The 26,184-nt window shown below is 47.0% G+C and overlaps 1 protein-coding gene and 1 non-coding gene across 2 annotated transcripts in view; both read left to right on the top strand.

The window, feature by feature from the left end:
- The first annotated feature begins 4,147 nt into the window (after positions 1-4,147).
- MYZAP (myocardial zonula adherens protein) overlaps positions 4,148-26,184 on the top strand; it is a 115,291-nt gene continuing 93,254 nt past the window's right edge. The window contains exons 1-2 of the mRNA XM_069596394.1: positions 4,148-4,330; positions 17,700-17,786. Coding sequence (XP_069452495.1) covers positions 4,265-4,330; positions 17,700-17,786 — 153 coding nt within the window. The 5' untranslated portion in view covers positions 4,148-4,264. The remainder of the gene's footprint in view (positions 4,331-17,699; positions 17,787-26,184) is intronic.
- On the top strand, positions 19,267-19,338 carry TRNAW-CCA (transfer RNA tryptophan (anticodon CCA)). The gene has a single exon. It is a non-coding gene; the product is annotated as a tRNA-Trp (tRNA).

Below are 26,184 nucleotides of genomic sequence, written 5' to 3'. Positions count from 1 at the left end.
CCACTGAGTCAGTGATGCCATCCAACCATCTCATTCTCTGTCACCTCCTTCTCTTCCTGCTATCAATCCTTCCCAGCATCAGGGCCTTTTTTCAATGTGTCAGCTCTTTGCATCAGGTGGCCAAAGTATTGGAGCTTCAGCCCTTCCAATGAATATTCATTCATTGAAATCAAATCTAGTGCTGATTTACTTTAGGATTGACTGGTTTGACCTCCTTGCAGTCCAAGGAACTGTCAATAGTCTTATCCAGCATCACAATTCAAAAACATCAATTTTTGGGCACTCAGCCTTCTTTATGGTTCAACTCTCACATCCATACACGACTACTGGAAAAACTATGTGCTTAATCACTCAGTCGTGTCTGACTCTTTGTGACCCCGTGAACAGTAGCCCTCCAGGCTCCTCTGTCCATGGGGATTTTCCAGGCAAGACTACTGGAGTGGTTTGCCACTACTGGAGTGGTTTGCCTGCTTTCTCCAGGGAATCTTTCCAACCCAGGGATCGAACCCAGGTCTCCCACATTGCAGGCGGATTCTTTACTGTCTGAGCCACCAGGGAAGCCCTGGAAAAACCATAGCTTTGACTATACGGACCTTTGTTGACAAAGTGACGTCTCCGCCTTTTACTACTTTGTCTAGGTCTGTCATCACTTTTCTCCCTTTAATTTCATGGCTGCAGTCACCGTCCACAGTGATTTTGGAGCCCAAGAAAAGAAAATCTGCCACTCTTTCCATTTTTCCCCCATCTATTTGCCATGAAGTGATGGGACCAGATGCCATGATCTTAGTTTTTTGAACTCTTTCACTCTCATCAAGAGACTCTTTAGTTCCTCTTCACTTTCTGCCATTAGGTTGGTACCATCTGCATTTCTGAGGTTGTTGATATTTCTCCTGGCAATCTTGATTCCAGTTTGTGATTCATCCAGCCTGGTATTTCTCATGATGTACTCTGCATATAAGTTAAATAAGCAGGGTGACAATATGCAGCCTTGACATACTCAGAAAGCAGAGGCTGAAGGAAATGAGAGAGTGACTGATTTCGAGAGTGACTGATCCAGTGACTGATTTCAAGAAAATGAAAGGTGTGTTTATGCAGACATCTGAAATTTTCTACAGACCTGTGCGTCAGCAGAGAAATTTGGGACAGGTTTTAGTCATGTGGCTCTTACTGCAGATGGGAAGGTGTGGCAGCTAGGAGCTGTGTTATAGTGTCTGTGGCTTGCAGTCCAGTGGCACTCCTCCGTCACCAGCGCTCAGGGAGGGCCCGGAGGAGGCGGGACCGGTGCTGAAAGGGAGCAGGGTGACCGTCTGCACCAGAGCCTCGTCCCGTCCTCACCCCTCACTCCCAACGCCTTCTGGCTGGGCAGAAGTCCTAGTTCCTGGACTGTGATTTCATTTTGGACTTTTCCCTTCTCTGCCATCTCCACCTTTTCATTCGTTGCTCAGTCCCTACCTGTCTTCCTATTGATATTTCCCTCCTCCTCCTGCTTTCCCACTTTGGGCTTTCCATTCCCCTCTCTTGCAGTCCCTTAGGTGTTGGCCTGGCATGGAGTGGCCGTAGCATAAGCCAGAGCCTGGCATCTGCCCACCCACAGCCCCTGCAGCCCTTAGTGACAGCCGGTGGGGAAATGTTCCTGGCTGGGACAGTCCTGGGGACAATCCTGGGGCTCTGGCTGCTTCAGCTGACAAACTGCTTGGAGACGCTCACCTCCATTAGAAGCTGGATTAGAAAGGAGCTTAGTCTTACTTTTGCTTGACTATGAGTGAGCTGAAGGATTGCTCTGTAATATTCTTTTTTTTTCTATTTCTTTATGTGGCTGCACTGCGTGACTTGTGAGATGTTATTTCCCAGGTCAGGGGTTGAACCCAGATCTCAGCTATGAAAATACCAAGCCCTAACCACCAGACCACCAGGGAACCCCCTGTAATACCATTTCTTCATTCATCCGACATTTGTTGTGCACTTGCAACCTACCAATTACTCTGTAATATCTCTTCACTCACTCAGTGTTTATTGCACACTTACTACATGCCAGTTACTCTGTAATATCATTGCTTCACCCATTCATTATTTATTGCGTATTTACTACGTGCCAATTACTGTTCTAGGCACCAGACAGGCTTGGATGTAAGCAAGATCAAGTTTCCACCAAGAGGTTACGAGTGAATCCGAAGTCTGCTGCTTTTGTAATGAACTATAAGGCAGTACAAAAAGTATTAACAATATGAAAAAGACTTGGATAGATGGAGGACATATGAATCCATAGCCCACCCTTTGTCTCAAATGTTGACTCCATCTTGAGCGATCACTTGAGTGGTTGCCATAATATAAATAAACACTGATGCCAGGTTATCTTGGGTCCATTTGAACAGCAGCCCATTTCCTTTCTCCTCAAGGCAACATAACAACAACATTCACTAGTCTCTTTCTCCTGAGGTAATCATGCAGCTACCTCTAACCCATATTGACTTTCAACAGCCATATTCTGACCACTTCTTTTGGTTTATTTTTTATTTTTTATCAAAGTGCTATACCTCTGAAGCTAACACAACGTTGACCACTTTTTATTGGAAGGCAGACCCATCTTTTAGACTCTTTTTTAGAAGGGTGGGTGGATAGAAGGGTGCAGGAAGGGTGTAGTAAAAAAAAAAGGGGGGGGCGGGCTGGCGTTAGAAGACTACAGGTCTAATCCCAGCTATTCAGCATTTAACCTAATACCCCTAGGTCTCAGTTCCCTCATTAGTAAAATGGAGCTGATAATAGTATCCATGCTTTTGGTTATGGTGAGATTTTGATGAGAAAAGGCATATGCAGCAGGGAGAATGCAGACAGAGCTGGGGTGATGATGATGATAGAGATGGTAAAGCACAGGCTGTGTGACATTGGGAAAGCCTGTATAACATCAGTTAGATTCTCTGGTCTCAGTTTCCTCATCTGCAGAAGAAGCAAATCTTACAGGAGCATTGGGAATTTTGTTCAGCAACATTTCTTATATTCCTTGAGTGTCTTCTGTGTTGGTGCCACACTGGGAATTCAGACTAGGGTGAGTCTTGACCCTCACCCTCTGGAAGCTCACCACTGGGAAGGAGACAGACACACATATTGATGACTCTAAAGAAGACATGGTCTCAAAAAGCATTGAGATTCACGAGTGTAAGTGTTCAGGGCAGGAGGGTCCTGGAGAGCTTGGTAGGAAGGGAGGGTTTGGGCTTTAAAGCAGCAGCAGCAGAGACGGAAAGTCTTCCCCTATTGAGATACATTTGTCCTCAGGATAAATGCCAAACTCTTCAACTAAGCACACCAGGTTCTTCATGATTTGGCCCAGTGCCCTTCTGCGCTTTTCTACCATTTGCCCCTTGCACTGTGGTATTTTCAGTTTCTAAAAATTCTACCAAACCTTCTCTTGCCTTTTGCCATCTTTCCACGCAGTTTGTTTTGGCCTGTAATTCCCTCCTCTCTTTGCTAGGGGGCAGCAGAGAGCACAAGCAAGGCACTAGGCTTAGACTGTGGAGTCCATCACAGCTTTGCCACTTTCCAGGCAGTGGGACATCTGCTCTGTTACTTAATCTCTCGGTGAGTCAGTGTCTTCATCTGCAAAATGGGAATAGTGCCTATTCAAAGGGTAGTTGTGAGGATTAAATGAGTTAATAGTACATGCAAAGTACTTCCCAGTCAGGGTCGCAGTAACTGTTAAACAAACATGAGCAGGTGTAATGAACACTCTATGCCTGGCTTGCTTCTGCGTGTATTTCAGGTCTTAGGTTAGTCATCACATCCTCTGGGAAGACTTTTCCTCCACAGGCTAATTCCTAAGGCCACATTGCGAGCTCCTGTGTGTATCATCTTTTCTACCAAAGCACCGACACCTGTCATTTCTCAGTATCCCCACCAGATTGCAAACTCCACAGGATAGGGGATTAGGGGATTGGTGGATTGGTAGATTGTGTTGAGCGCTGGGAGGCCCTCATGGTAGGCACTCAGTCCTGTCCTAGGACTGACCCTGGGAGGACGCAGAACCGTGGTGGAAGGTTGGTGACCAACTTCTGCTGGGTCTGCGCTCTCCGGAGAAAATGCAGCCTGACGGGTCGGGCGAGTGCGCGGGCCCCGCCCTGGCCCCGCCCCTTGGCCCGGCCTCTGCCCCGCCCCCGCCCTGCCCCGCCGGCGCTTGTGGCCTGCGCGGTTCCCGCCCTCCCCGCCTCCCGCCGGCTTATTACACCCGGGAGCAGCGTCGCGCCGAACCCGCCACCAACGCCGCTGCTGCGGGATGCTGCGCTCCACGTCCACGGTCACCCTGCTCTCGGGCAGCAGCTCCGGGGCGCCCAGCAGGAGGGTGAGTAGCTAAGATTGGGAGCTGCTGCTGTCCCACTTCCCCGTCCAGCCAGCCCCACTTGGGGTTCTGGGGATGGAGACGCGCGAAACCGGTCCCTCGGCCCCGACACTCCACCTGGACTCAGTTTTAGGTTCTGTCCCAGTTCCGTGAGCAAGCCCCTTCTTTTCTATGCCCCAGAGGCACCCCATGGGCTCGAAAGGGGACTTGGGGGACTTTCTGGAATTCCCAGAGATTTCCTCTCCCTTCCTGCCTCCTCTAGCAAGCCAAGTGTATTGATGGCACCGTTTTAAAAAAAGCACGGGGAACTTTCTGCATTATCCCTATCTGGAGACTCAAAGGTGATGAATGTCTTTAAACAAACTTTCCACCTTCCAAAGATGAAAAGAAAGGGCCACTTGTCACCATTTGTGATAGAATAACACTGATTTGGAGTGGTCTTAACTAAGGTAGGCTTCATTTTACAAAGTAGGGATTAGTAGTTGGCCACCTAGTAGGCGGGTTGTGGGACCTGGGTTTATACAAGGTGCTTTCTTCTTTCTGATTTAAATGTTAGCACAGTGGGCACCATTTCCACCTAGGTTGCCCTTTGGAAGTGCTATTTCTTTGCCATCTTTGTTGGATCTTTTCTCATCGCTCCAGGTGCTCCGTGAAAGAATCGCTAGCCACATCTTTCCCGTTTTGTATCTTTGCCAAGACTGGTACCCCAGGCCACTGCCAGGGCCTTGGTTTGTGCCTCTTTTGTTGTTGTTGTTCAGTCGCTCAGTCATATCCGACTCTTTTCGACCCTATGGACTGCAACACACCAGGCTTCCCTGTCCTTCATTATCTCCCAGAGCTTGCCCTAACTCAGGTCCATTGAGTCGGTGATGCCATCCAACCATCTCATCCTCTTTTGTTCCCTTCTCCTGCTTCCTATCTTTCCCAGCATCAAGGACTTTTCCAGTGAGTCAGTTCTTTGCATCAGGTGGCCAAAGCATTGGAGCTTCAGCTTCAGCATCAGTCCTTCCAGTGAATGTTCAGGGCTGATTTCCTTTAGGATGGACGGGTTGGCTCTCCTTGTGCCTTGTAGTTTCATCTGTTCACTATGATATTCAGTACTCATCATCTCAGTGTGTCTTTTCTGTGCTTGAAACTTCTCTAATCTATTTCCCTGTGTCTGTCTGCCTGCTTCGTTGTGTCTGACTCTTTGCAGCTCCATGGACTATAGCCCATCAGGTTCCTTTGCTCATGGAATTTTCCAGGCAAGAATACTGGAATCGGTTGCCATTTCCTACTCCAGGGGATCTTCCTGACCCAGGGATTGAACTCACATGTCTTGTGTCTCCTGCACTGGCTGGCAGATTCTTTACCATAAGCGCCACCTAGCTCAAACAGTAAAGAATCCACCCTGCAATGCAGGAGACTGCTTGCATGCCGGAGATATGGGTTCGATTCTTGGGTTGGGAAGATCCCCTGGAAAAGGAAATGACTCCTCACTCCAGTATTCTTGCCCGGGAAATCCCCTGGCCAGAGGAGCCTGGCTGGTTACAGTCTGTGGTGTTGGACACGACTAAGCAACTGAACCACACCAACTTATTTCCCCTGTGTTTGGCTAAACAGGTGGCTAAGTCCAAGCCAGGGCCCCTTTGATACTCCTGTCTGTTTTTAAGTCTTATAGATGCGCTCGTTTCATTTTACATACCTCACCCGAATGACTAGCAGTCGTCTTCAGTGCTGTTTTTCTTTGTCTCCAGAAGGACTCTGTGTTACTCCTGGGTCTGGGCCAAGTGATAGGTTTAGATGTGTGTGAACACCAGACATTTAGGGTTGATGGAAGCCAATCGTCGGCTTTATAAAGCAAGATTCCCGTTAGGTCCAAGTGGGTTTCCAACCACAGTCCTAGCCTTACACCAGGATGGGTATTTGTCTTTTTTTCTGTGGAAATCCTTCTCAGTTGGCACATAATTATGATTGAGAAAGATTGAAGTCACTGCAAAGCCAGCCCTGAGCTTGGACAGGATCCTGTGTGGGACCAGATTGTGTGAAATTCTCTAGGTCCCCTTCCAGAGTGGATACTCGTTGAGTGGCTAGAGCGATATGGGTGGATGCAAATGTGATTTGTATAGTAGATAACCTTTCTGAAGATTTTTTTCTCAAATATTTACTTTCAAGTATTTCTTTAGCTATACGTACTGTGGTGTCTGATGGAATGAACACACTCTTGAGAAGGCTATGCCCTTTGAGTAAGACATCTGAAATATTTTGGTCTGAAGTGGTCAGTGCCCTGAGTCAGACCGTGTAAGGCTACTACTTTGAGCACATGGGTACTTGCTTTGCAAAGAAGATAACTAAAGATTTCCTTGTAATTTCCAACTCTGTTCAGAATTTGCAAATGGCACTGGTACTGTGTGTGTTTGTGGAAACTGTGATCTCTGATTGATTAATTGATTTTTAAACAATGTTTATAGACCTTCTGTGTGATGAAGGGTTAGATATTGGGGTCCACTCTACCTGTGGGTATTGACATTTGTCCCAGACTACCATCATACAGAGTGATGGTTGTAACAGTAGGGTAGAGTGTTGACAGGTTGCATGGAAGCTAAAAGGAAAGGTTCTTCTTGAGGCTTCTGAGGAAGGCCTCCCTCTGCAGCAGACATTTGTGTTTAGTCTTGCAGGATGGAGCGAGACTTTGTAAGGTGAGTGACATCATTGAGATACTGAAAAAAAGGAAGTATCATTTTTTCTAAATGGAACTCTTGGCATATACTGTTTAACAGTGATGTATTGGACCTGCTTTAGGGCATAACACTTATTTTTTTTTTTTTGATAAACAAGGATAGGATGTCTTAAAAATAAAGTTGTAGACCAAACAAGTGAAAAGTGTACCCTAAATTGAAAGTTTTGCAGTGAACGCTATATTGTTTTGTCTTTCCTCTGATATGCCACAAGCGATGGCCTTGTGCAGTAAAACGTTAGCCATTAAAATAACGTTTCTGTTTCATCCCAAGAGCTTACCAAATTAGGGACTGCTGGGGAACCGGGATGTGTCCGGCCAGGCCTTCGGGCCAACCAGAAATGGTGGTGACAGCTGACACTGAGCAGGGAGCTCTCGGAGTCAGCTGCCCAGGGCGGCGCAGCCAGACCAGACTGTCACTCGCTATCCTTTGTTTAATAGCTGCCACCTACAATTTGTACCTCCTCCTTATCTGAAATCTCTCAAGGGAAAAAAAAAAAAAACAAACACCAAACAGATGGGAGAGTAATGTCTGTCAGCTGATAAACCTCTGAGAGGCATTTATGGATGCCAACCAACAGGGGTTGTAAAGTTAAAAAAAAATCTGCCTTCATACCTGTTGTGCACTAAAAATAGCTTTATCTATGGCAACAGCAGGAAGATAAATTGGCTGGAGAATAACCATAGATAGATTGATGACCTTGGAGAATGGGATAAAATGTTTTAAAAAATATTGACATTGCTTTGTGATTTTGAAAGGAATTTTGTAAATGCAGTTAATCATGCTGAGTGAAGCTTTGCAGTGGAAGGGCAGTTGTGTGGCCAGAGTGTGTGCTTTGAGGGGAAGGCATTTTTGCTTGGTGCAGCCAAATGTTACTGGTTTAGCTGTTTGGTGAGGGTGGTGTGAGATGATAGACTTGTCAAGGGTTCCCCCAGCATCACACAGTGTTGATAATAGGAGACTGTTGACTGGTGTTATTGGTGTCATGGCCCCTCCATGGCACATTAAAAAATGAAACCAAATCCAGGAAGGCCAGAGGGCAAGGACTGTCTCCTGGCCTGCTTTTGCCAGTAATTTTTGTATTTGGCAGAGTCTTCCTCTGTTAAAAACTGGAATGGGCTGGCCAGTCATCACTTCCTCACTCAGGCAGTACTCTCCTGGGTCCCATTTCGGTCTGATTGACTCAAAGAATTCTCCTTAGCTGGCCAGTGAATGGATCAGACAGGTGTTTACCTCACTTCCTTTTCCTTTCACAGAAACATCTGTGAGCATAACTTCCATATTGTCCTACTGGGCTCTGAGGAAGGGCCGCAGAGCATTGTGGGAACTCAGCGTCTGGTGGAAGGAAGCTGGCTGCAGCCTTCCCCAGGGAGGGGGTTGGCAGGGGGCCTGCAGTACCCAGAAGACTGGCTGGCTGCTCCCCTGGGCCCTCCTGAGCCCAGTTGAGGAGTTTTAGAACCTGGTGTCCCCAGGATTCAGCCAAAGGCCCTCTGCCACTCAGAACTAATAGTTATATGTTCAGAAAAAAAAAAAGTGTCGTGACTTCTCTGCTTTGGTTCACCCATCTCGCTGTGTCAGATGTAGGATGAAGGGACCTGAGTTCTGAGGAGTCTTAAGGAAATCTGAGATCCGGAGGCTGGTGTTACCACTGAGCTTCTGGTCACTTATGAAACCTTTTCATATCAGCCTCAAAAATTGTAGAGCTGAACACAGGGAGTTGTGGGTCCTGGGCCAACTGACTAGAGACTATGTTGAAATGTTTTGATTTAAAGTACTTTCAGCAATTATGTGCCTTACTCCTTGTTTCTGCAGTCGTGTCTCTCAGCCAAAAACGGTCCCATCTCACCCGGCACATAGGATAGTAACACAGAGGTGTTTGCCTCTTTTCCCTCCTTAGATAAGTGATATTTCCTGAATATCAGTCACACTGTTGACTGTTCTTTGTCTTTTAAGGCCAGTGTGTCTCTCTAAAATGCAGAATCCAGCTACCTAACTCTTCTGCTTTAAGAGCCCCTTTGGTATTGCCAGGAACAAGTACAACCCCCTAATTTAGCACCCAGGGCCTTCTGATCGGGCCTTTGCCCTCCCCGCCCCCTCCTCACGAATACTCTTTGCAGATGTACCAAATTACTTGCTGTTCCCCAAGATTTTGATGCTGTTCCTCACCTCTACCATTTTTCATGCCTCTTTTCTGATGAAGGGTCAACTCCTCTGGGAAGCCTGCCTGAACCTCCTCTTCTGTATTCCCCTAGAGGCTTGTGACCCTCATCATTGCTCCTACCTATGATTAACTACTAGAGGAGAAGGTTTAAGGACCCTCCCTTCCCAGGCCTGGTGTAATAGGTGCTTAGAAAGAAGAGTGTCCCCAGGGTCCTCAAACAGCCATACTTGACGCTGAGTTGGCAAATGGGAAAACAGGAAGAGAAGCTTGGGATGAAGCCAGCCCATGACCTCTGGCCCACCTGGGCAGGAAGCAGGTGCCCTGTGGATGGGAGTGTCAGCCTGGGTGAGTATCTTGACAGCTCTGGGAAGGCCTCCAAATAGTCCAGGTGCTATTGTACTGTCGAAGTTTCATTCCTTTGGTTAGGTCAGTGGTTCAACTCTGGTTATGCATGGAATACCGAGAAGCTTAAAATCCTCCACCTAGGCCCCACCCCAGGCCGTCTAGATGAGAACCTTGGAAAGGAGAGAACAGCATCAGCATTGTTTAGGAAGCTTCCTTGAGTGATTCTATGTGGCCAAGGATCAGAACTCCTTCTGGGGTTGCTCTCTCAGATAGCTTTCTTGGACATGCAGGCAATCCTGGGTCCATGTTCTGGAAGGTCCCTTTGGCTTTTTCGAAAGGCACGGTGGAGGTGGGGGCAGGACGGGAGAGTCCTAACATGCCAGGACTCTGGTGTCTTTGTGTGCATTCATTGACCTGCGATTTCTGTCTGGGTCTTGGCATTTGGGGCACATGGTGAGCCTGGTACAGAAGAGCCAGCTAGAACAAGAGGGAAAAGTCACTGTCCTCCTACTTAGGAATTTTGTCCAGAATCAGCTGTGGCAGGAAAGTGGGCGCCAGGACACTTTACACCACCTGTAAGAAGTATCTAAGTATGGAGATCAGGGTGGGCAAGTGATGACCCCATAGTCAGACCCAGCCCTTGGCCTGTTTTGTATACTCTGAGCCAAGAATGGTTTTACAGGGCCTGCATACCCTCAATATTTGCTATCTGGCCCTTTACAGAAAAAGTGTACCTCACCCTGATGTAGATGGTCAGGCCTGCAAGCTCAGGGTCAAAGCAATGCTTAAGAGTCCCCCTCCAGACGGGGCGGGCCCTGTTCCACCTGCCTGTCCCAGAGACTTTAATGCTTGTGCTGAGCAGAGACTGACCTCCCAGCTGCAGCCATAGCGGCCACACCATCTGCTGTTAGGTGGAGCTGAGCAGGGACCCACGGTCGCAGAGTGGACCGCGCCCGAGGGAAATGTACATGCACTTGGCTCATTTCCGTAGGAAAGTCCATGTTTGTAAACTGATGAGCAAACCCAGCACCTCCCTGGGTCATCTTCTCCACCCCTTTTTATTTGAGATGGGCAGCCTGGATACTGAAGCTGAGAGCATGAGGGTACGTGGATGGCAGAGTCCCCACTAGACAGGGACCAGCCCTCTGCCTCCACAGAGTGGGTCAGAAACAAGTCCCCAGAGGCCTGCTTAGCTCCCAGGCGCCCTGATTGCAGACAAGGGCTCCGTTGTGGATCTTCTTGTGGAGGAGGCTTGAATGCTCGCTGCCCTTCCGCTGCTGTCCTCCTGCGGGGATTGGCTTGAAGAAAGTGGAAGGCTCTCTGGGGAGTGTCAAGCGCATTCTCCTTACTGTGTTTTAGTTCAACCTAGAAAGAAGCCCATACTGACATTTACTGAGCAAGGGCCTATTACATGTTGATCCTAGGCTGAGTGCTGTAAGGGCTACACGAGCAGTTAGGTACAAAGCCTGCTTGGGAACCCTATTTTTCCCCTTCCAGTCCATGCTGTAGGGTGTGGAACATAATAGGAGGGACTCAATAATTGCTGTTGAATCACTGAACTCAGATTTGAGCAATAGTCCTTTCCTCTAGAAATATAAATGGCTCCCCAACGTCTTCCATTAGAGGCCTTGCTTCGCTATCAGGCATTTGTAGGATGTTAAGAGTTTGGCCCCTACTTGTGTGGCCATTTTCTTCTCCCAATATTGCTCAGGCTGCGGGCCCATTTACCATTCTCAGAATATGCCCTGTTTGTGTCTTTGGCCCGTCTGGAATGAATGCCCCGTGGCTCAGAGGGTAAAGCGTCTGCCTGCAATGCAGGAGACCTGGGTTCGATCCCTGGGTCGGGAAGATTCCCTGGAGAAGGAAATGGCAACCCACTCCAGTATTGTTGCCTGGAGAATCCCTTGGACAGAGGAGCCTGATGGGCTACAGTCCATGGGATCGCAAATAGTCAGACATGATTCAGCGACTTCACTTCTTCGCTTCATTTTGACGATGGATTCTCCCAACATCATTGACCTGGGAAGTCCTTTCTGTCCTTCCATACGTGGTTCACGTGTCATCTCTAGAACCCTTCTGATATACTCCACCTCCATTAGATGACTGTTTTCCTCCTTAAATTCCCAGGGTAAAAAAGATGATTTACTGAATGCTTCTTATGTGCCAGAAACTATTCTAATCCCTTTTCGTGTAGTAGTTTATTAAAGCCTAGCCACAGGGACTGGTCCAGTGGTTAAGACTCCATGTTTCTACTGCAGAGGGCATGAGTTAGATCTTTGGTTGGGGAACTAAGATCCTTCATGCTACTCAGTGTGGCCAAAAAAAAAAAAAAGAGTTCTTGCAAAAATCCCAAGAGAGTCGTTTTTGCTCTATTGTTAACTGAGTTTTACAACTGAAGTAACTGAAACAATAAAGATGGAGTAGCTTTCCAAAGGTTTCACAGGTAGTAGGTGTCAGAATCAGAATTGGAACCCAGACGTGCAGTTCCACATGCCTTAACCACACTTCCCTGTCTGCCTGGTATTGTATTGGTTGTGATGTTGCCTTGAGTGGATATGTTTCTGGATTATGAGCCTTTTGGGGCAGGGCTCTTTTTTTTTCCATATGGGTACCCTCATAGCCCTTAAGTGTTTTACAAGTAGTGCGTGCTCAGTACTTGAAGTACACTGAGTCCATCTTCTTGCTTTTGATCCACTGGAAGGGACTTTTGATTTTAAGGATGGCAGGTCCAGGACTAGTGTTCAGGGTAGATAAGATTCAGCTCCCCATGATGTTCAGAACACAAGGTGGAGCCAGCTGCTATGGGAACCCCTGGGACCAACTACCTTACCTGCCTCTCAGATACTGTCCAACCTGGGCTACTCAGGGTATTATGTACCTGAGTGTCAGGAAACCATGACAGTGAGCATCATCAAATGCTCAGAGAGATAAGCCTTGATCTGCCTTGATCTAACCCAGTGGGAGATTTTCCCACGGGGAGATTCCTGAAAGTGAGTGACTAATGGAGGTAAACTCTGCAGGGTCATCCTGTCAGGTACATTCAGGGGTTACTTAGTACTTCTGTTAAGAAATTCAGAGCACCTTTTAGACCTGTGGGCTGTTCTCTTTGCTGCTCCTGAAACAGTCCTGTGGTCTAGGAAGGACTGAGGACCTCCCCCTCCTCCGCCCCATCTGATATGTGCTGTGCTGTGCAAAGTTGCTTCAGTCATGTCCAATACTTTGCAACACTATGGACTATAGCCCGACAGGCTACTCTGTCCATGGGATTTTCCACACGAGTACTGGAGTGGGTTGCCATTTCCTCCTCCAGGGGATCTTCCCGACTCAGGGATGGAACCCATGTCTCCTGTGTTGGCAGAACTTTCTCTGTCTCTGATATAGTCCCTCTCAATCTTTATCATTACTGTAACTGACTGTTAGTTGCTCCTGTCTGACTCTTTGTGACCCCATGAGATGTAGCCTGCCACGCTCCTCTGTCCATGGGCTATCCCAGGAAAGAATACTGGAGTGGGCTGCCCTCTCTGACTGCTAAGATATTTTAAAAATATTTATCTGTATTTATTTATTTGACTGCACTCATTAGGTCTTTGTTGCAGCATGTGGGATCTTAGATCCTGTAAGCCTGTGGGACCTAGTTCTGTGACCGGGGATTGAACCTGGGCCCCTTGCATTGGGAGCGTGGGGTCTTAGCTACTGGACCACCAGGGAAGTCCGTACTATGTTTTTTATTTTAAAAACGTACGCATACTTGGAACAGGTGCAGACATTGCAGAAATCCCACTTTGCAAAAGACCACCACCACCACCACCAGCAGGTAGTCATGTTTCCTTAAAGACATTTTTTCCCCCACAAATAAATACAAATTATCAGAGTGTATTTTAAAAACAGAACAGGTTACTTTTTCCAAGCACTTGTCTTTTTTCACATGACAGTACATTTGAGCATCTTACTAAGAAGGGTCTGATCCTGTTTCAAGCTGGATTTAAATTGCATCTGTGCCGTCAGTCCATTGTGGATCAGCGCTGATTCCAGAATGTAAGCACCACGTGTAGTCCATGCCCTCAGGTTTCCACAAAGGCCCTCCTAATGACAAGAGTAAACACGCTGCACAGGGGTAGATGGAGCCGCAAGCGCCTGGCGCACCTGCCAGTAGCTTTGAAGTCAGATGTTTATTTTACATTCTTGTTTTATTTGAATTTATTATCTATCAGCAGGTAAAACTGATAGTTTAGAGAAATGCATTTCTTTAGCCTGTGAATTTGTGTTCCATAGTGTAAATATGGCCTGAGGAGAGATGCAGAAAGTGTGTTGAGGAAAATCAGCATTTTGGGTGGACAGATAAAGAACTGTCTCCATCAGGGGGAGGGGGCTTCTCAGTTTTGAGTGATTGGAGTCGTGGGGTCTGTTCTGGACCTTGTCTTTTCTTCCAGTTTTCAGTTTATTCAAAAAATGATTGCCATTAGGGATTACTCCTCTAGGGCAATCAGCCTATAAAGCTATCAGTTGCTATACTAATTCCCTCTAGATCGATTGGCCAAATTATTTTTTTCATGGAAAGCAGAGCCAGAAAGCCAAGTCAGCCTATATCATTTTGGAGCTTGTAGGCTGATGACATTGTTTAGATAAAAATATCTAACAGTGATAGAAGCTTACTATGTGCCAGAATCTTCCTTTACCTGTATTTTACCCTTGAGATTCAGAGAGATCAAGTAGCTTGCTCATAGTCAGCACAGCCTAGTAGGTGTTGGAAACTGTGAATATGTGTGTACACCTGTGCGGGTGTGTGTCTCTGTGTGGACGTGTGTGTGTGGTACAGGGTATGGTACAAGAGGAAAGTACTTCCTTTTCTCTGCAAAACTCTGCTGTGGATCGGATCTAGCCTACCAGAGATGATTATTGAGCATCACAGACTTGGATTACTTGCCTGGTGTGAGTTACATTTTGATGTTCATGCAAATGCCCGCGGGTTTCAACCAGCCCATGTGGCCTGAAGTCAAAAGGTTACCTCTTTCTGGAGACCCTCGGATTCCGTCAGTGCTATTTGTCAGCTGAGAGAGCTGTGTGCTGGAATGGCTTGGTTTCTCTATGACCAGCATGACTGGCAATGAGCTTTGAAGGTTTCGTGCAAAGTTGGCCATGTAAGAGGGAGTGATATTGCTGCGGGTCAGGTCATGTCTCTCCCTGGGGTCACTGGAGCCGGAGCTTGCCCAGAGAAGAGTGAGATGGAGAAGCATCTCGAAACCAAATCTTGTGGCTGAAAGGGCTGGATTGTTTAGTGCAGAAGAAAGGACATTCAGGGTGATGAAGAGCAAAGGGAATTCTGCTACAGTTCCTGAGGGTACCCTGGGTCTGTTAGGTAGGAGGTCTGAGGAAGCACTGTTTAAGTCCGTTATCAGGAAGTTAGAGTTGTCAGGTAGCAAAATGGGGTACCTCAGGCAGTGGTGAGAGTGGAGGTTCTAATGTGTGTTCCAAATGGGCTCTCACCTTTATGGGGGAAATGTTACCCTCAGGCTGGGTGTCCACCTGCCAGGTATATTGTTGGATGAGGAGGTCCCTTCATAGGCTGGCAGATTGGATGTCAAAGGTCTTTTACAATCGTATCCAACTGTGGGCTTCTTGGATCCAGGGTGCTTTTCTCAGAGGCTGCCCTGTGGACCAGTGCATAACTGTGACTGGAGAACAGGTTGGGGGGTATGTATTAGTTTACTGGAGTTGCTGTTAAAAAAAAAAGTACCACGAGTCAGGTGACTTAAACAACAGCAATATATTGTCTCCTGATTCTGGAGATTGGAAGTCCAAAGTCAAGGTGTCGACAGGATTGGTTCCTTCTGAGAGCAGTGAGGGCAGAATCTGTTTCAGGCCCATCTCCTTTGTTTGCTTGCATGGTGCACTCCCTGTATGCATGTGCGTCTTCCAATTTTCCCTTTATATAAGGACACCAGTCATTTGGGATTAGGACCTACCCTAATGACTTCATTTTACAAACTGGAAAATTCTTAGAGATGAGAGTACCCACCACCATACCTTTCTCCTGAGAAACTTGTATGCAGATCAAGAAGCAACACTTAGAACTGTACATGGTTTCAAATTGGGAAGGGAGTAAGTCAAGGCTGTATATTGTCACTGTGCTTATTTGACTTACATCATGTGAAAGTACATGTATCAAAGTACATCATGTAAAAAGCCGGGCGGCATAAATCACAAGCTGGAATCAAGATTGCAGGGTGAAATATCAACAACCTTAGTTAGATACACAGATGATACCACCCTAGTGGCAAAAAGTGAAGAGGAACTAGAGAGTCTTTTGATGAATGTGAAAGAGGAGAGTGAAAGAGCTGGCTTAAAACTCAGCATTCAAAATACTAAAATCATGGCATCTGGTCCCATCACTTTACAGCAATTAGAAGGGGGAAAAGTGGAAACGGTGACAGGTTTTCTTTTCTTGGGCTTCAAAATCACTGTAGACGGTGACTGCAGCCAGAAAATTAAGATGATTGCTTCTGGGAAGACAAGCTATGAAAAACCTAGACGGCGTATTAAAAAGTAGAGACATTATTTTGCCAACAAAGGTCCAAAGGTCCATATAGTCAAAGCTCCATTTTTTCATTACTGTGTACAGATGTGAGAGTTGGGTCATAAAGAAGGCTAAGCACTGAAGAATTGATGCTTTTAAACTGTGGTGTTGGAGAAGACTCTTGAGAGTCCCTTGGACTGCAAGGAGATCCGACCAGTCCATTCTAAAGGAAATCAATCCTGAGTATTCATTGGAAGGACTGATGCTGAAGCTGAAGCTCCAATACTTTGGCCACCTGATGCAAAGAGCTAACTTACTGGAAAAGACCCTGTTGCTGGGAAAGATTCAAGGCAAAAGGAGAAGAAGGTGGCAGAGGATGAGATAGTTTGATGGTATCACCGACTCAATGGACATGAATTAGAGCAAATTCCAAGAGATGATGGAGGATAGTGGGGCTTGGTATGCTGTAGTCCGTGGGGTTGCAAAGAGTCAGACATGACTTAGTGGCTGAACGACAAGCACCACTATAAAGACCCTATTTTCAAATAAAGTCACATTCTGAGGTACTAGGAGTTAGGATTCCTATGTATACATTGTAGGGGGACAGAATTCCACCCATAACAGGGACAGGCTGTGCTCTCATGAGTGTGTCGGGCTGTGGGCTGGGTGCTCTGGGTGCTGCTTTGACTCTGTTTTTTCCCTTTGGTGTTGTTTTTTAATGGCAGGGTAAAAAGCAACACACTTTCCACTTCTCTCCAGAATATATCACAGTAGGATCAGGCTGCGATAATAGGGTGGAATAAGCATCATGTGGCATTAAGTACATTGTCACTATTGTGAGACCATCACCACCATCCGTCTTTCATCTTTTCAAACTGAAGCTCCATATTATTAAAGAATAACTGGTCCTTGGCGACCAGCATTCTTCTCTGTCTCTGAATTTGACCACCCTGGGGACCCTGTGTAAGTGGAACCATACAGGTTTGTCTTTTCATGACTGCCTTATTTCACTTAGCATCATGTCCTCAAGGTTGCTCCATGTCATAGCATGTGTCAGAAGTTTTGTTCCTTTATACAGCCATGTAAATATTCTGTTCTATGTATATACACATTTTATTTACCTACTCATCCATTGATGGACATTTGGGATGTTTCCACCTTTCACCTATTGTGAATAATGCTGCTGTGGACAGGGATATATAGACTTAAAAATTTTTTTGTGTGATTAAACATGTACATGTCTGTTATAGGAAAATTCAACATAGAGTCAAGTAGAAAGCACCTTCCCACCCCTCCACCACTGTGTATAGCTTGGTCTCTACCCTTCTAGCTGTACTTTGAAATCAAATCATCCTGTACTGTAATGGAACATGAGCCATTTAAAAGAATGTTTGAATTCTATGAAGCTATTCAGTAGTTTGCTAAAGAAGGAAAGCATAAAACATAAACAGGGAGGTGGTGAGTGCCTGTGATGGGCCCGGCGGAAGCTGGTCTTTCCCCAGCATCCCCTGTGTGATTTGTGCCATCATTCCCATTGCTAAGGAGGCGACAGAGGCTCCGAGAAACCCCAGGTGATCTGGCTCTTTCTGCCCCAAATGCAGGTTTATAACTGGTCTCTCCTCTTTTCTCTCCCAGGCAAATGTCTGCAGACTACGGCTGACTGTGCCTCCCGAGAACCCAGTGCCTGAGCCGAGTGAAAAGAAGGTTGAAAGAAGAGAGCAGGTAAGCCATCTCTGAGGCGAAGTCTTGACCGGTTTGTTGCTGTTTTATGCTGTGCGGCATGTGGGATCTCAGTTGCTTGACCAGAGTTTGAACCCTTGCCCCCTGCAGTGAAGCACAGAGTCTTACCCACTGGACTGCCAGGGAAGTCCCTCCCCTCTTTGTACCCTTTTATTTGAACCCCTTCCCCTGCTGTCCTCCATCCAGGCTGTTCACAGAGTCTGCGTGTCAGCAGCTGTGTGATGAAAGGCCCCCCACCCACCATCTTCCCAGAAGCCAGGCTGCTCGGCCTGGCCGGCTGGGTGGCCTTGGGACCCTGCTGTTGCTTCTAGGTGAATGCCGACTGTGTGTTGCCTTGCAACTCTAGGGGCGCTGGCTTTGGTGACAGGTGTGGTGGCAGGGGACGGGTTTTTCCTGAAAGAGCCCGACCAGTTGAGTCAAAGGGCCCATTGTGAGCTGCGATGGGGCCTGAGCCTTTCTCTGTGGCCGGAGCCAGAGGCCCAGCTCTTGGGATGGGGCTGCTGCCTGGAGAGGAGTGGCCCCAAAGCAGCTCTGGCAAGGGCACCCGGCTGCAGGGAGGAGGAGCCGAGCAGGCCTTTTTGTGCCAGCTGCTGAGCTAAGTGCTGGGCTGCAGAGATAAGTCTGACCTTGGCCTTGCCTTGAGGAGCTGACAGATTTTCAGGTGAGACAGACATATAAATAAACCAAGCTGCCGTGATAGTTCGAGTGTTAGGATCCTGAAGTGTAAGCAGGGCTCTGGGAACATGGAAAATTGGGCTGTATCAAAGGACCCAAAAGCCTGTTTGAAAGGGCTCTCATTGCTGAAAATGGAAACATTTCAAAATCAAAAGAATTAATGACAATGATGAATTATGACACATTAAATAATTTAAAAAACCCCTCATGGGTTTATAGTAATAGATTATAAAAGGGAAAGCTCTTTTTTTAAAAAAAAAATATAACATCAGCTGATAAATTTAGATAATTTCTTGTTTTGTAACCCCCATGCCAGGTCATCAATGAATGTAAAAACTAGTTGGTGAAAGATTACCTGGAGCAGTATATTGATGTGGGCTTAGAGTATGACCTCACTGATGACTTACAGGCTCTAGAGGCACAGTGCCACAGTATGGCAGCCAGTGGTTCTCCCAGGAGATCCAATTCGGCTTTGCCAGGACTGGGCAGCCTGGTATTCTGTGACTTCTGGTATGATGCAGTTAAGAAATAAATAATGTTACCTATAATATTCATGCCAAACTTGTGTAACTGAATCTAGTAATAAAGAGACAGAAAAATCCAAAATGTGAGATTGTCTATAAAAAAATTAACCAGACTCCCTTAATAGATTTAATGTTATTTAAAAAAAAAGAATCTATTGGAGATAAAAGAGATGAGAGAGACTTAACATTATTATAATAAATTAAGTGTTGATTAAATCCTGGGTCCAGTATATATATACATATATGTATCTTTTGATACATCTTCCCTGGTGGCTCAGAGGTTAAAGCGTCTGCTTCCAATGCGGGAGACCCAGGTTCGATCCCTGGGTTGGGAAGATTCCCTGGAGAAGGAAATGGTAACCCACTCCATTATTCTTGCCTGGAGAATCGTTTGATACAATATCAAGTTGTACAGTTTTGAACATAAACCCATATATTACATATTATTAAAAAATGGTACTTTTCTTATTCATGATAATGGTACATTGGTAATATATCTTAACTGTTCTTTTGGCTTCTCTATATAGTTGAACATTTTCCAAAGAAAAAGTTTAGAGGTAAAAGCTCATAGGCAGAGAGAGTGGAAGTGGTCAGGCTTTGGCTGGTGAACCCTGGCTGATGACCAGGGGCCTGTGTTGCTGGAGATGTGGGTCCCCTCTGCCCTCATTGATCCCCTCTCTGTCCATCCTTTCAGAGCTGATAGATTGGTCAGAGGAGTGGCCCTAGGCTGTGTCCAGAGGCTCATGGGCAGCTTAGCACATGGGGAGTCAGAATGACCACTTGCTGGAGAAGGGGCTGGGGCAAGTGACAGGACAAGGGCCCTGAATGCATGGTAGAGGCAGTGGGGAATTGGGTCTGTTGGTGTTAGCTCTGAGCTGCACGCCTGGGAAGATGTTTGTGAGGGGATTCTGCGTGCTAACACTGGGGTGGTAGGTGCTGTGAGGCACCGGAGGGCATGCCACTGCTCAAGAAGACTCAAGTATTACCTAAGAAAGTGCAATCTGTTCTGTGTCACAGGCGTGTTGGTCTTCACATTGTGTCCCGATTTGTCTGTTGACCTTGAACAGTGCTTTTCAAACTTTTAAAAACAGTTAGACCCTCTTTATAACAAAAAAAATCACAATGTCATCCTGAAGCCTCACGTAATCCAGATGAAAGTGGTGCTGATGGGGGCCAGAGTCCTCCCAATTTCCCTGCACCCCAGGACCCTCCTGCCCAAGAACTCCTGGAGCACAGGGCAGAAACTCCAGAGAGAGACTGTGCCCAGATGCTAGACTCGGCAGACGAGGTGTGCAGCCTGCGTGCCAATCTCTGATGCATTGGTGACTCACTGCAGAAAAACGGGTAGAGAGGAGGAGGGTGGGGCTGGCTCTTACCCCAGAACCAAAGTCCTTGGGTGGCGGCAGCACTTGAAGGTCCTGGTGGTAACTGTGAGGCTGTTCTGGGTGATTCTGTCAACACATCCTGGCCAGGTGCCTGGTCTTGAGTCACTGGGAGCCAGAGGTGAGCACCAGTGAGGAGGCCCTGGGGCTGCTAGCCCCCCTGATGTCCTTCGGTGTGGCTGCCCCTCTCTGTGACATCGTACATAGTCCACAAAACTGCAGGATACCAAGAACACTGGCGAGGTGACTTCTTCCTTTGGTTCTTTTGTCTGTGGTGTGACAGCTGGGGGACTGAAGCTCACTCAGATAAAGAGGCTGTAAATGGCCTGATGGGATGCTGATGAAGCGAAACTTCTCAGAGGGTTTCCGGGGCCCTGTTAGAGCTGCAGCCCACTGAAGGCAGAGCTGGATCCTGTTCTTTTTCACAGTCAGGGGAGATGCACAGCGTGGTTTTTTTTTTTTTTTTTTTTTGACTATGCTGGGTCGTCACTGTGTGGGCTTTTCTCTGTTTGTGGCAAGCAGGGGCTACTCTCCAGTTGCAGTGTGCAGGCTCCTCAGCACAGTGCTTCTCTTGTTGAGGGGCATGGGTTCCAGAGCCTTTGGGCTTCAGTAGTTGCAGCACGTGGGCTCTAGAGCACAGGCTCAGTAGTTGTGGCCCATGGGCTTAGCTGTCTTGCGGCATGTGGAATCTTCCCGGATCAGGTATCGAATCCGCATCTCCTGCATTGACAGGTGGATTCTTTACTGCTGAACCACCAGGTAAGCCCTGCATAATGTCTTTTGAGGACCTGAGGAAGCTATGGGGCAGCTGGCTGCACATAAGCACCACTGCTAGGTGGGCCATTCTGTCTACTGGCCCCACATCATTAGGGAGAGGAATTACTCACAGGGCAGTGGTGGAAGGGTGCGGCAGGTGGTTCAGGTTGCCCAGCCTCATGATGGTGTGTTTAGAGGCTTCTGGAGGCAATGACAACAGAGGTGGTGTCTTTCTCTGGAGTCATGGGTTCCTCAGGAGGGTGTGGAGGGCTTCCTGCTCCCAAGGCAGATGCTGGGGTGCCTGTTCCTCTTAGTCTTTCTCGAATGGAACATCCCATCTGCCCCAAACCTGCTTTCCCCAGTCCACCAGATGACTCCCAGACACTTTGTTCCTCTGCTACTAGTTTCCTCATCTTTCAAGTAGGCACATGAAAACCTGGTTGCAAAGAGTAACTGAGTTGGAGTATGCAAAGGTTCCCCAACCACGTCTGGCCTGTAATACTGATTAGAGAAAAGTGAAAAGTGAAAGTCGCTCAGTCATGTCCAACTCTTTGTGACCCCATGGATTGTAGCCCACCAGGCACCTCTGTCCATGGGATTCTCCAGGCAGGAGTACTGGAGTGGGGTGCAATTCCTTTCTCCAGGGAATCTTCCCGACCCAGGGATCAAACCCATGTCTCCCTCATAGCAGGTGGATTCTTTACTGTCTGAGCCACAAGGGAAGCCCACTGACTAGAGAGGCGAGGATTAAATGTCAAATGCTTCCCCTTGACTGTCAAACCCAGTGGCCCTGGTTCTTCACCTTTCTCCCCGGGCACTGGGAGAAGTCATTCTCCCTTCTGAAATTGCCCATCCTGCGTCTCCTCCCTCTTGGGCTGTGCCTGCTGCATGTTTTCGGATAGTATGTCCTCCTCTGAGCATCCCTCTGCCTGTACACCTGGGCCTGGCTTCCTCTCTGCATAGACCTTGCCTCAGAGAACTCCTCTTGGGTGATGATACCACCTCATATGCCAACCTTGCTCTCCCCCGCCCTGTCCTACCGTGGGCATGCTGGTGTTCAGTGTTCTTTACATGGGGTTCCTTTTATGTACAGACATTTTATTGCTGTTTTCCCATTATTTTTGTATTTAAAAATATGAAATCCAGTCTATGGCCATACCACCCGAATGTGCCCGTTCTTGTCTAAAAGTGTGAAATCTGAATCACTGGTGTGCACAGATATGGGTGGCTCAGTGGTAAAGAATCTGCCCGAGTGTAGGGGACATGGATTCGATCCCTGAGTCAGGAAGATCCCCGGTAGTAGGAAATGGCAACTCCAGTATTCTTGCCTGGGAAATCCCACGGACAGAAGAGCCTGGTGGGCTACAGTCTATAGGGTCCAAAGAATCGGATGTGATTGAGCACCCATATACATCCCATTTTATAGTTGAGGAAACTGAAGCACAAAGAGATTAAGTAACTTGCCTGAAGTGATACAGCCCTAATCTGTGGGGTCTCAAGGAGTCAGGCACAACTAAACATGCACACAGATAACCAGGAAGTGCTCGGCTTGATTGGAACATAGGTAACGCACTTAGACAATGTTCTGACCCTGTGAGAACAAAGCGCCCCATGCATCTCAATGCCCATTTCCTGATGTCCAGTGAGAACGAGTGTCTTCTCTATTATTTGTTCCTCATATGTGTCCCCTCCAGAGCCATGTACTTCGAGGGGACTGATGGCGTCATCTTGGAAATGAGGCAGAGATGTTAAGGGTGCCACGAGGAGAGTGTGTCGGTTCGAGGGGAGGGAATCGAGAGGCAGTTCTCTGCACCCAACTCCCTATACCTCTGGGAGTCTGACACTCCCTTCCCTTCTCTCCGCCTTCTCTTTCGAGTCCAACCTTCCCTTTTCCAGAATAATTCATTTTCACTAGAACCTTCTTCCTCAAATAACCTACCTGATTAAGTCCTGGTTTTGGCCCTCTGACATAAAATGGCAAATGATGACAAAGGGTAGAAGATGATGAGTTGATGCCTCTCCTCTTATTTCAATATTTATGTGTTTACCTGGCTGCACCAGGTAAATAGTTGCAGGATCCTCGGTCTTCACTCTTTGTTTGCAACATGTGGGCTCTTAGTTACAGCATGTGGGATCAAACCCAGGCCCCCTGCATTGGGAGCGCAGAGTCTTAGCCACTGGACCACCAGGGAAGTCCTTTCTTCTTTGAAATAAGATAGCTATATTTGATTATTGTAAGGAAATAAATGTCGAAATGTCAGCAGTGTGCATTGGTTCGCTTGTTGGTTCCACTGTGGCACTGCTGGTTGGACTGCAGGACTCAGACCCTGTAGCCACTTCCTCTTGCATGACCACTTGGCCCATCTAAAATCCACTTAGTACTAACTCTTCCTTTTTTCCTGGTTGCTCTGCCCTCACCAGACAGGTTTACTTATCATCTCGCAACCCCATGACGTCTGCTTCCTCTAGAATCCTTGCTAAGTCTATAGCCTGTGCCTGGAGCCTCTCCCCAGCCGTCTCTCAGTTTATCCAAGTCTTCTCATCCTCAAAGGCCCCACCGAAGGCCTGCTTCCCTGAGACCCTCCTGCCTGCCTGTGCTTGGGTGATTATTCCCTCTCTTGAGCATCAGGACACCCAGGCAGCCCTCTCCCTTAGCACCTAGCCATCTGCTGCTAAGTACTTCACATATGTACACATACATATTCTTGCCAAGTCTGATACAACATGTACGTGTGTGTGTGTGTGTGTGTGTGTGTGTGTGTGTGTTAGTTGCTCAGTCGTGTCCAACTCTTTGTGATTCCCATGGACTATAGCCCTCCAGGCTCCTCTATACATGGGATTTCCCAGGCGAGAATACTGGAGTGGGTAGCCATTCCTTTCTCCAGGGGATCTTCCCAACCCAGGAGCGAACCCAGGTCTCCTGCATTGCAGGCAGATCCTTTCCCATCTGAGCCACCAGAGAAGCCCTGTGTACATATATACACACACATAAAACGTGCAGTCTTTTAATTTTGTCTCCCAGACCCTAGATCTCTGCCTTGCATGTAGTTGGTGCTTAGTGAGTGACTGGATTGTGGTGATTCAGTTTTATATTAGTTTCCTTGGCCTGCCATAAAATGTACCGCAAACCAAGGGGGCTTAACCAACGGAAACTAGTGTCACAGTTTTGGAGACCAGAAGTCCAGGATCAAGGTGTCAGCAGGGCCCTGCTGTCTCTGAGAGCTCCAGGGAGGCAGCCATCCTTGGCTTTTTCAGCTTCCGGAGGCTCTTGGCAATCCTTGGCTCTGGCAGCATCACTCCAGCTTTACCTGGTGTTCTCCTGTGTGTATATGTCTCTGGATCCAAACTGTCCTCTTTTTACAAGGACACTAGTCATATTGGATTAGCTATTACTCTAATGACCTCTTATTAACTTGTCCCTGTCCCCAAATAGGGTCCAGTTCTGAGGTTCTGGGGAGAAAGACTCCAGCATGCTCTCAATTTGCAGAACACAGTTCAACCCCTGATAAGTTTCTTTGTGAACTAGTATCACCTTAAATTATATTAACAACTCCAGTGAATGAGCGATGAACTTTTAGTTACATATTAAAAGTCATTAATTATAGGGAAGAGGAAATGCTGATTGGGTTGTAGATACACATTTCATGTTGAGGAATTGACATGTTTATTAAATTGTTGAACATTAAAGTTGGTAGTAAATAATTTTGAAATTAAACCCCTGTCATTTTCAAAGAACTTTGTGAATGTGTATACATTTATATTCCTATCCAAATCTGTATGGATTATACTTTTATAGAGACATAGACATACACACACACAAATAAGAAACCAAATCAACACCCCCTTTATCACGTTGTATCAGGGTCTCACTATATAGTTGAATTTTAGAGAATACTGTCTGAGCTCTGCCGATTCTGAGTCTGTGCAGTGGTGAAGTTTTTCCCAATTGACTAAGTAGCTTGAAGTAGATAATATTTTGAACAGCTAACATCCCACTGTCATAGATATCCTTGGAGTGACGTATGTTTCTAAAGAAGCAGTTTTTATGTAAACCTTGGAGAACCCTGACTGAGAGAGAGTAGATATACGTGTATGTAGGAAAAGTCGGGGGGCTTTCATAGTCCAGTAAAATGGTTAAAAGGAAACCTTCGCCGTTTGGTTTTATAGTCTTCTAAGTCTTTAAAGCCTTAAAAGCCCCAGATGAATAGGCCTGCTGAGTTCTTGTCCTTGGTGTGACTGTTTACACAATATCCGGGGCTGTTGCCAGGTGAGGGAGTGCACTGCCGTGATTCAGATGCGGCTGGGGCCTCCCTGGTGATACTGTGTAGGACTCTCTGTGCCTCTCAGAGATAGCAGCCCCTGGAAGGGCAGAGAGTCCTGGGTTCTGGTCCTGGCTGCCTGACCACTCAAGGTCATGGGCGGGCCACTCAAGTCATCTCCAGGGGCCTCAATTTCCTCTTCTGGCAAGTGGAAATGTTAGCCTGGAGCAGCATTTTTCTAAATTTCTTTAGTTCTGGGACTCTCTATTCAAATAAATATGAATGACAGTGCCATCTGTAGACAGTGAGGTGCAGTGACTGGTTTGATAGAAGGTCGGGGCTCAATGGCTGCCCCAGCAGTGTGCCCGCCCCCACCTCATCAGACACTGAGGAGAGACGGGAGACCGTGTACAAAACTGCTGCCACACTTCTTCCATTTTCCTAACTTCCCCAGACTTTGTGTTTCTTTCCTCATGCGGAGAAACCAAGGCCAGTTCAAGCGTGAGCATGTCACTGTCAGAGTGAATCTGATGACTGAGATGGAACAGCAAAAAGACGCCAGAGGAGAGAGGTGGACAGACAGGCAGAAGCATCCAGACAGACATGGAGAATCTAGTAGGAAATCAGATACTCAGAAATCTAAAGCCACCGCCACAAACTATAGAATCTGTCAGTATCTGTTAGCATGCCCGGCAGTGCACCAGATGACTCATTATGTTGTTCCGTGTCTTCCTTGAAACAAGCTTCTGAAATCGATGGTATTATCCCCATTTTACATTCAGGA

The sequence above is a fragment of the Ovis canadensis genome, chromosome 7 (assembly GCF_042477335.2).
Source record: "Ovis canadensis isolate MfBH-ARS-UI-01 breed Bighorn chromosome 7, ARS-UI_OviCan_v2, whole genome shotgun sequence".
In the NCBI taxonomy this organism is placed as follows: domain Eukaryota; kingdom Metazoa; phylum Chordata; class Mammalia; order Artiodactyla; family Bovidae; genus Ovis; species Ovis canadensis.
This window is presented reverse-complemented; position numbering and strand designations above follow the sequence as displayed.